This window comes from Salvelinus fontinalis, chromosome 40, assembly GCF_029448725.1.
Source record: "Salvelinus fontinalis isolate EN_2023a chromosome 40, ASM2944872v1, whole genome shotgun sequence".
Classification (NCBI taxonomy): Eukaryota; Metazoa; Chordata; class Actinopteri; order Salmoniformes; family Salmonidae; genus Salvelinus; species Salvelinus fontinalis.
Genome location: NC_074704.1, coordinates 9,548,414 through 9,558,866, shown reverse-complemented (window position 1 = coordinate 9,558,866; position 10,453 = coordinate 9,548,414). Strand labels below are relative to the sequence as shown.

Here is a 10,453-nt window from a genome sequence, read left to right as displayed (position 1 = left end):
GACAGTTAACGGCTAACACAAATGTTATGACCGTCACACCCCTACTGCTGCTTCAGTTTGTGTCGGCTTCATGACAGTGTTCTACATACTTTTATTCATTGTTTACAAATCAAAGGGACAAGGCATTTATTTTCTGAAAATGCACTTAATAAAACAGCATACTCTAGTTCATTGTGATTTCATCTTTTTAACACAAGGAAACAGGAAATTCTCTGTAAATCGATTTGAAGACAAATAGAAATTGACTTTTTAAACAATACTTTTGTTTCTTTGAAAGTTTACTATTTTCTGCTGCATGAATAGAACAAGTTTGGAATGAGCCTCAAGGCCACTTAACAGTCACTTGTTGTCCATGTTGCGCAGTACCACATTCCAAGTCCAAAGCGAAGTACTTTGGACAAAAACTAAAGTCAGTCAAGTGTCCGATCTCTTTACCAAGTCCTCATTGGCTCTGGAACTGAACCCTGAACACACATTCTCCCATGGATTTAAAAGGCCCAGTGCAGTCCAAAATGGGATTTTACTGTTTTTTTCTCCACCCCTCTCCTAGGAGGTTGGAATAATACTGTGAAAATGCCCTGTTAGAGTAAGCTGTTTGAAAAGACTGCCTAAAATGTCAGCCTGTTTTGGTGAGATGGAGTTTTGGCCTGCCTGGTGATATCACCAGGAGGTAAATAAGGGAGTTCCAACCTCTCTGCCAATAACAGATAGTGTTCTCCCTCCCCACTCAGACCACTCCCAGACAGTTATGGGAAGATACTTGTTTGAGAAATTGCTCTTTGCTAAGAAGGTATTTTTGTTTTTAAATAACATGGTCAAAAAAAAACAATCACAGTAAGACACTTAATTGTTACCCATTAATTAGTCGATATTGAAATACAGCTGCATTGGACCTTTAACAATGGTGAAATTAGCAATCCATGGCAAGGAGTGTGAAGCACACACCTCTGGAACTGGAACGCAGCCTGAACTCTCTGGAACTAGAATCTGTCTAGTTCCCCTGCTCCACAGTTCTGCCAAAGTATTCCTTCTGGAACTGTTGGAACTCATCCTCTGTGAACACAGACTTCTCCGCGGAGGCGTTCTTGACTGTGCGGTCCGGACGGTGGCGAGACTGCCGGCCCAAATTCTGGTTGACGATCTGAAGGGGAATAAGAGGGGAGACAGTCTTCATCATCATCATCTTAATTTCTTAGACTATGTGATTCACCCATAAGAGGGTCACGTTCATCAGGCACTTAGAAGAAAAATGGACTGAAACAGGGATAGGACCCATCCAATAAAATAAAATAAACACTACATTTTTGCTTTCCGTTTCAAAATGTTAAAACATTTTTCCATTCTAATGAACACAATTCACATGTATCTGCAGTTATTTTACCAAATAAATCAAAAGTCATGACAGGGACCAAAGACCTCAACCAACTATTCTCCATAGTAGTAGTAGTTAGAGGGCATGACATTTGAACTGTCAGGCTGTCTCTTACCTTCATAGTGTCGGAGTCTGTAGCTCTGAAGCCCGTCCCCAGGAAGTACAGCAGGTTGGCGCTCAGATGGCTCTTCCCCTGCTTCTTCCTGAACTCCTCTGGAAACACAAAGACATGACATCACAGTTCAGAGGTCAAGACGAAGTCCATGACACAGACACTAAATTATATGACCTGAGGAGTTTGCACAGAAGGCCTACGCATAATCTATGGAAACACAAGATGGAGACAAGAGGATGGTAAGGAGTCGGGCCCACGAGGCTGACACAGTGACACCAGGTTTACAGACAGACTAGACCAGGGTTCCTCAACTGGCGGCCAGTGTGATTCTATTGATTTGATTCACGTTTCATTTTTATTATTGGACAGACTGTAAAAACAAAAGCAAATCAGCTCCAAGTGATTTTCATTTTCAAGTTCCAAAGTATTCCTACATATAATAAAGAGATAATGTATGTGATCGTATACAAATGTAAGCAAGGTTTGAAATTATTATGTTTTAGTCAAATATTATATCTGTTTGGACTTCTTGCGGTCAATTTGCAGCAGTGGTTGAAAAAGTCCCCAATTGTCATACTTGAGTAAATGTAAAGACACCTTAATAGAAAATGACTCAAGTGTACTTAAGTATCAAAATGATGAATAATTTCTAATTACTTTTATTAAGCAAACCAGTAGGCACAATGTTATTTTATTTATTTACGGATAGCCAGGGGCACACTCCAACACTCAGACATCATTTACAAACAAAGCTTTTTTGAATAGTGAGTCTGCTAGATCAGAGGCAGCAGTACTGGCCAGGGATGTCCTCTTGATAAGTGTGTGAATTGGACCATGTTCTGTCTTGCTAAACACTCAAATTGTAAAGAGTACTTTTGGGTGTAGGGAAAATGTATGGAGTAAAAAGTACAATTTTCATTAGGAATGAGTTTAAGTAAAAGTTGTTAAAATATTAAGGTAAAATAGATACTCAAAAAAAAACGACTTAAGTAGTGCTTTGAAGTATTTTTACTTAAGTACTTTACACCACTAATTTGCAGCCTATACATTATTTGTAATTATGTTTTGACCCCGTGACCATCTGCTCAAGAAAAAACAAATGTAAAAATTGTCACGTGGCTGAATCTAGATGATCCCTGGACTAGACCATGAGGCTGGTACACTGACATCAGTTTCACAGACTAGTCCCCTATAAATGCAACTCTGGACCTCGAAGCCAGTTGCATTTTTTCATTGTTCCACTCTAATCAGGGACTGATTTAAACCTGGGACACCATAACACAATTTGAAGTCATATAGGGTATAGTCTTACAAGTATGAAAAACAACATTGGGTGTGGATACCATGGGAACATGTGGGTCTGAACTAGTGTGATGTCATTAATGTTTGTGGAAATCTATTTATGTAAATGTTAAGTTGTTTATTGTTTTTGTCTAAGAATTTTTTTGTTTAAAAAAAGAAATAAAATAAACTGCAACAAAAAAAGTTAAATAAAATATTACAAAAAAAATAGGACCTGGGACACCAGGTGGGTATAATTAATTAAGACTACGGATCTCGTAGGGTAAGAGTTGAAATCCCCTGGACTAAACCAGGAAGCTGATACACTGACACCAGTTTCACAGACAGACTAGTTTCCTTCTTCAGACACACAAGTCAACAAATAGCTAAGAGAAGAGCATGATCCTCAACCCCCAAAAAATAAACATTCTAGCTAGTTGCATGACATCAACCAGAACATAGAAATAGCATGAACAGAGACCATAGCAATAGAATTACTAGACGATATTTATATGTACCAGACCATCCCCTACACAAATTAATGTGTTTGTTTTTCTGCACAGTGCACAGAAATGCTTTGTGCCTCTGAACGCGTTGAGCCACTCACCCACGGCAGACTTGATCCTCTTGTCTTTGACGGTGGCTTTGCTCTTCCCTGGACCGAGACGCCCCTGCAGCCGCCGGACCTGCCTGCTGACACCCTGACGGTTGGTGCTCACCAGACCCATCACCTCAGCCTTGCTCGGTGTGTGCTTCTTCTTGGCCGCGCTCTTCTGCTTCTTGCTACCATCTGACACCGCTGAGGGAGATAGGGAGGGAGAAAGGGGTAGCGAGAGAGACATTTGTGTAGGAGACATTTTGGACTGCTTATGTTATGTGCTCATGTGTGTTGTGTATGTGGTCTGTCTAGGGATGTTTCACATGGGCTAATAGGTCACTGGTCACATGTAAATAGGCACACAGTGGTGACCAGGAAGTGTTAGCAGAGATGACACTACTTTGCATAGAATAAATACTGTAACAATGTGAACCCTAACACGGTCCAAACACACCAACATAGTTGTGAAGAGGGCACGATTACACCTCTTCCCCATCAGGAAGCTGAAAAGATTTGGCATGGGCCCTCAGACCCTCAAAGTTCTACAGCTGCAAATATCTGCTGAACAGCTTCTATCCCCAAGCAATAAGACTGCTTAACAGTTCATCAAATGGCTACCTGGACTATTTACATTGCCCCCCCCCCCCCCTTTTTTTTGTGCACTGACTCTATGCACACTGACAACACTGACACTTGGAACACACTACATACACACACACACACACACAAACAATGCATACGCTCACACACACAGATACACTTTCACACGTGCTGCGGCTACCCTGTTTATTATCTATGCTGATTGCCTATTCACTTTTACGCCAACCAACATGTACATATTACTACCTCGTACCCCTGCACATTGACTCAAATCAAATGTTATTGGTCACATACACATGGTTAGCAGATGTTAATGCGAGTGTAGCGAAATGCTTGTGCTTCCAGTTCCGACCGTGCAGTGATATCTAACAACTCGGTACCGGTACTCCTTGTATATAGCCTCGTTATTGTGATTCCATTGTGTTAGCTACATTTTTTAAAATCCAATTATATATATATATATTTTTCCCTTACTTTTTAACTATGCAGTGTTGGGGAAGGTTTCATAAGTCAGCATTTCACGGTAAAGTCGACACCTGTTGTATTCGGCTCATGTGACAAATACAATTTTATTTGTAGAAAGATGCATTCCATACGCGTTCTAGTGAGACGACTACAGCGCGCATGAAATGCACCTTTCTTTCACGTTGTAACATTTCGGTATTTATATTATGCAAAGTAGCTAGCTGTATGTCGTTTATCTGCAATAAATAGGAACATCACCGAACTAAAGATCTACGTCTGGAAAGCCAATTGAATTGTCATAAACTGCTCTCAACCTGTGCCTTTGGAGTTTCATAGATAGCTATAGCTTCGATGCAACCAAGAGAGTATTTACATAGTGTCCAGCACAATATAAAAACTATCTTGGTTGCATCGAAGATAACATAGCTAGCTCAGTCATTCCTACAATGCGGTGCCATTTGGACCTCAAAACTTTAGAACACATACATACATATAAAATATAGATTTTTTTTCCCCTATCAGAAAAAGGATGTTTGACTTTCCCTAAAACATATTTTGTTAAGCTCAGGAACCTTTTGGGTGCATTTTCCAATTTGTTAGGTGCATAATCCTAACCGGGTTGACATTTTTAGCCTAAATTTGCCTTAGCTGTGAATGAGCAAAATTGAGCTTGCATAATGGTGAACACTTGAACAGGATTTTAACTTATCAAATATCATTTTTTCTCTCTATAATTTAACCTAACAGGGTGAACATTTATGAGTTGGACATACAGACTAACAACATGAAACATGGACAAACAGATAAAGCTGAGTGTTTATATTTATTTAGCTTTGTACCATAGTTTTCCCATCAAAGAAATGATGACATTTCCTTAATGTGGTGTCATTGTAGGAAGGGGTTGTTTTCTTAAATGGAGAATTACAACAAACTAACAGGGTGGAAAGTGATATCAGGGAAACACAGAAAATATATAATAAATACAATGATCATGAATGAACGTTAATGATTACAGATGTTATAGTTACATGTTATGGCTTATATTTCTTGTGGAAGTTGATAAATAACACCTGGGCCTTGAGAAAAACGCCTACACCCACTGACATGTATTTTTTTTTTTAAATGCATAACATTTCCTTTCAGAATCCATATTTTTGTGTTTTAAAGGTACAAAACACCTGGCATTATACGTAAAGCCGTTGGAATCCACACTTTACACTAAATAACAACTGATATGTCCTAGGGGCAGAAAATGCACCTCAAAGTAGGAATGACCCAAATAGCTAATGAAACCGGTTACTGTGGATAATTTACCTTTTATGTCATCGCTTAACAACTCCAGTCCCCTCCGAATCATTGATGCCGACATGTTGATATGCACTTTACTTTTTAAATAACAAACATGTAAGTAAACGTTAAGATTTCTCCAGCAAATCTAGAAAAATGATCTTGCTTCTGTAAAAATAACATGTGAGTTCAACATCCGGCGAACAGTGTTTGGGGATCACTACTCGGGTGAAAACTATTTTCAAAGTGCACCATCATGGTTCCGGATTGTTGTCAAAATACCTTTCGCTTTTGGAAAAATGATGACATGTCATAGAAAACACATGAGGTCATGTTAATGAGGTTATTTAGCCGCATTATTATTTAGACATTATTTAAATACATGCTTTATAAAGTTCATGATCTGATCCTATTTGAATTGGTTGTGGAGACGGCGGGAAAATGTGGGTCTGAGCAAGTCTGATGCCATTAATGTTTTTGGAAATGTATGTAAATGTTAAGTTGTCATATGTTTTTGTAAATAAAATATTACAAATTACGCACAATTCCATATGAATAAAATAAAAAAAACATGATGGAAATACCGAGTGGCCAATTTATATAAAGTTGCCTTGCTGTTCATTTTGATGAACGTCTGTTGGCCATATGGTAACGCCCCCATTCCCTTTCAGCTAAACTACAGGCTGTGCATTGGGGGCGTGTTATTTCTCCTGGGACAGCTCTCCCTCTCTCTCCATTAAAACCGTCTCTCGTTCTACCTGTATCACCTTTGCAACCGTCGGGAATTACACGTTCAACCATGGCGCTCCAAGCGAGGGCTATCGTCGCATCCAAGTGGCTTCTTGATGCGGTCAAAGACCAACGGTTCGGACCCAAACTCCGCGTCTTGGACACGTCTTGGTACTTACCCAAACTCAGGCGCAACGCCAAGAGCGAATTCAAGAAGAGGCATATCCCGGGAGCAGCCTTCTTTGACATAGACCAGTGCTGCGACAAAACTTCTCCGCTGGATCATATGCTGCCATCCGAGCGCATTTTTGCAGATTATGTTGGAAATTTGGGGATTGGAAACGATACGCACGTCGTGGTCTACGATGCTAGCAACTTCGGCGCGTTCTCTGCGCCTCGTGTTTGGTGGATGTTCCGAGTTTTCGGCCACAGTTCTGTCTCGGTTCTGAACGGAGGACTCAAAAACTGGGCGAACGAGGGACTTCCAGTAAGTGACCGGTACTCCCGACCCGAGCAGACCGAATTTAGGGCCTCTTTGAACCGCTCCTGGGTGAAGACGTACGAGGACATCCTGGATAATCTGGATAGTAAAGAATTTCAGGTGGTCGATGCCAGACCAGGGGGGAGATTCAGAGGGGTGGATCCAGAACCCAGAGACAGTGAGTAACACACACACACACACACACACACACACACACACACACACACACTGAAAGTGCATTGATGTTATTTCACACACTGTAAATACGTCAGGTGACATCAAATGTATTTGTCACTTGCCGAAAACAACGGGTGTGGACTTTACCGTGAAATGTTTACTTACCGTTTCCCAACAATGCAGAGTTAAACTTTTTTAAGAAAATGCACAAAAAATAAAAAATAAACACGAAGGTGTAGCCTACAATAGGTGTATAACTAGCCATAACTTCGAGTATGGAGGCCTGCTCATGTCACCTTATTAGTAGTTCATTTAGCATTTGATCAATGCTGCTGATAGGCCAACAGGGTCCAACTGTGGGGGTAAACATAAACAACAACCCCCCTTTGACCTATAATCAATAGGCCTAGACCAACTACTGATCACTGAGTAGCCCTCTCCTCCAATCCTCTGGATCTCTTCCTCCAATGAGCTTTGACCTATAATCAATAGGCCTAGACTAACTACTGATCACTGAGTAGCCCTCTCCTCTCCTCCAATCCTCTGGATCTCTTCCTCCAATGAGCTTTGACCTATAATCAATAGGCCTAGACCAACTACTGATCACTGAGTAGCCCTCTCCAATCCTCCGGATCTCTTCCTCCAATGAGCTTTGACCCATAATCAACAACACAATAGACTGACAGATTGCTCATCTTAGATTATCCAGTTTCTCTCAGCTGTCATGTTGCGATAGATAATGGGTGTGTTATTTATGGGATGTGGACTTCGTCTGGCCCTGAGGCACAGAGCTGCTGAACGTGTGACTTCCTCCTCCTACTCTGGCTGCATCCTATGGTGCACTACTTTGGACCAGAGCCCTATGTAGTAAATGTTGTGCGATTTGGGATGCACACTTGGTTTGAAATGTTACCTGCTGCCTGTCCAATCCTTTCTTCCTCTGTCCTTGTTTCCTCAATTCCTCTCCAAAGCTCATTGGAGGAGAGGATCCAAGGTCCTTCGGACCTCTTCCTACAATAAGCTTTGAGTGGAATTGAGGAGACGAGGACAGAGGAAGCAAGGCTTTGCACAAGATGACGTTTGCAGACGCAAGCCATAGGCCTCCTTTGTTTGCACAAGCTGATAAGAAAACATGGAGGTTGGGTCATAAATCAGAACATCTGTCAGCACAATTGTGTACCATACACGCATACACATGCACACACACTAGTGAACGGAGTGGAAACGCAACATATAGTAGTAGTCTGAATACAATTCTGTATATTTGACTGTTGCACTTGATTGGTATTGTACCAGTTTAGAGCATACCCCTTGTTGTGACACTATCCCTTCCAGGTGTTCTAATCTACCTTGTTGTGACGCTATCCCTTCCAGGTGTTTCTAATCTACCTTGTTGTGACGCTATCCCTTCCAGGTGTTCTAATCTACCTTGTTGTGACGCAATCCCTTCCAGGTGTTTCTAATCTACCTTGTTGTGACGCTATCCCTTCCAGGTGCTCTAATCTACCTTGTCGTGACGCTATCCCTTCCAGGTGTTCTAATCTACCTTGTCGTGACACTATCCCTTCCAGGTGTTCTAATCTACCTTGTTGTGACGCAATCCCTTCCAGGTGTTTCTAATCTACCTTGTTGTGACGCTATCCCTTCCAGGTGTTCTAATCTACCTTGTTGTGACGCTATCCCTTCCAGGTGTTTCTAATCTACCTTGTTGTGACGCTATCCCTTCCAGGTGTTTCTAATCTACCTTGTTGTGACGCTATCCCTTCCAGGTGTTTCTAATCTACCTTGTTGTGACGCTATCCCTTCCAGGTGTTCTAATCTACCTTGTTGTGACGCTATCCCTTCCAGGTGTTTCTAATCTACCTTGTTGTGACGCTATCCCTTCCAGGTGTTCTAATCTACCTTGTTGTGACACTCTAGCTGTGTTCTAATTTACCTCTATGGCGATAAGGTCTTATGTGGCTATACTTTATTTATTCCGAAGTTGTCCTACACACACATTATGTACGTGCTATCTGCCTATAAGTGTCTCTTCGGCTGGGGACTTTGACCTCTTGAATATTCTCTATTGGCATGGAAATGACACAGGAAGAGGGAGCATTTTTAGACTGTGGAAATTCACCCAGCAGCACTAACCCTTTCCTTCTATTTGTCCTTTTTGTCACCCATTCACTCTCTTCCTCCTCTCTTTCAGATACTGAGCCAGGCCACATCCCTGGCTCCATCAGCATGCCCTTCTCCTCCTTCCTCTCTCCGTCCGGTCACCTCCATCCCCATGAAGACCTCCAGACCATGTTCACCCAGGCTGGTGTCGACCTCTCCCACCCGCTCTGCGTGTCCTGTGGGTCCGGTGTGACTGCCTGCCACGTGGCCCTCGCCGCCCACGAGTGCGGGCACCCTGGGGTGTCTGTGTACGACGGGGCGTGGTCTGAGTGGTACACCCGCGGCGTGCCCGAGCATGTGATCTCTGTGGGGTTTGGGAAACACTCCCCTGTGTTTGAATGAGAGAGGAATGTGTGATGGGGAGGGAGAGGAAGCTCTCTGTGATTGGATGATTATTGGACAATAGTTAGAACCTGCCTTACCCCACCCCGTAGGCACAGATCTAGGATCAGCGTACCCTCAATTCTTAAGGAGCAATGTAAAACTAGCCTTAGGTCAGTGTCTGGGGGTAACTGTATCCTACTGTTTGGACTAGAGGGGGTTGGTGACGATCACATGTCATAGAAGGTCAGTTGGCGTTTGAATTCACGTCAGTTAGTCAGTCTTTCATTAGCCTTATCATTCACACACCAGACAATGACATCAGTATAATTTCCTCAACACGAGGGGAAGTGGGTGGCCCCACTGGACAATCCAGGAGCTCTGCTAAACAGTGTGTGGGTCTGGTCCTCACGTATGGATGGGGCTGAACCCCACACGCCTACACAAACATTAAGACATTCTGTAGTCATATGAATGTAGTAAATATCAATCAATGTTGTAATGTCACTGATTTTAATTTAATTTGTGATGGTTGAATTCTTGTACACATCTGATATTAAAAATAAGTTCTATAATAACTATTAAACCTCTCTCTTTTTGCTGTATAAATAAAGCACCTGGATACGTTTGAAGGAAGACTAACATGTAATGAACAGTCTCATTTCATAGTTTCTTGTGGAGGAGAAAAGCACCTGTGGAAAATCAACTAGTTGTTACACCAAGGCCATACTTTATTCATACTTTGTCCACTTGATGGCAGCAAACGTCTTTGTTCTCTCTTGCTCGCTCTCTTTCATTACCTCACATCACAAGTTGTTCTCAAAGCTTTTGCACCTGTTATTTTCAGGAATTAAAAAATAAATA

The 10,453-nt window shown here is 41.9% G+C and overlaps 2 protein-coding genes across 2 annotated transcripts; one reads left to right on the top strand and one right to left on the bottom strand.

Annotated features, from left to right (window-relative positions):
* Positions 1-71: 71 nt before the first annotated feature.
* Positions 72-5,943, bottom strand: rps19bp1 (ribosomal protein S19 binding protein 1). The gene is made up of 4 exons (XM_055907730.1): positions 5,746-5,943; positions 3,376-3,567; positions 1,488-1,585; positions 72-1,141 (listed from the first exon to the last, which is right to left on the bottom strand). Exons 1-4 carry the CDS (start codon positions 5,798-5,800, stop codon positions 992-994), a joined length of 495 nt encoding a protein of 164 aa, XP_055763705.1. The 5' UTR covers positions 5,801-5,943; the 3' UTR covers positions 72-991.
* A 433-nt stretch (positions 5,944-6,376) lies between these two features.
* On the top strand, positions 6,377-10,175 carry LOC129839966 (3-mercaptopyruvate sulfurtransferase-like). The gene is made up of 2 exons (XM_055907726.1): positions 6,377-7,106; positions 9,300-10,175. The coding sequence occupies exons 1-2, from the start codon at positions 6,518-6,520 to the stop codon at positions 9,608-9,610; spliced, it is 900 nt and encodes a 299-aa protein (XP_055763701.1). The 5' UTR covers positions 6,377-6,517; the 3' UTR covers positions 9,611-10,175.
* The last annotated feature ends 278 nt before the right edge of the window (positions 10,176-10,453 follow it).

Coding starts and splice junctions, on each gene's coding strand:
- rps19bp1 (XM_055907730.1), bottom strand. CDS start 5,800: ATGTCGGCATCAATGATTCGGAGGGGACTGGAGTTGTTAAGCGATGAC. Junction 3,568..5,745: donor GTTAAGCGATGACATAAAAG/GTAAATTATCCA, acceptor TATCTCCCTCAG/CGGTGTCAGATGGTAGCAAG. Junction 1,142..1,487: donor CAGACTCCGACACTATGAAG/GTAAGAGACAGC, acceptor ATTCCCCTTCAG/ATCGTCAACCAGAATTTGGG.
- LOC129839966 (XM_055907726.1), top strand. CDS start 6,518: ATGGCGCTCCAAGCGAGGGCTATCGTCGCATCCAAGTGGCTTCTTGAT. Junction 7,107..9,299: donor GGATCCAGAACCCAGAGACA/GTGAGTAACACA, acceptor CCTCTCTTTCAG/ATACTGAGCCAGGCCACATC.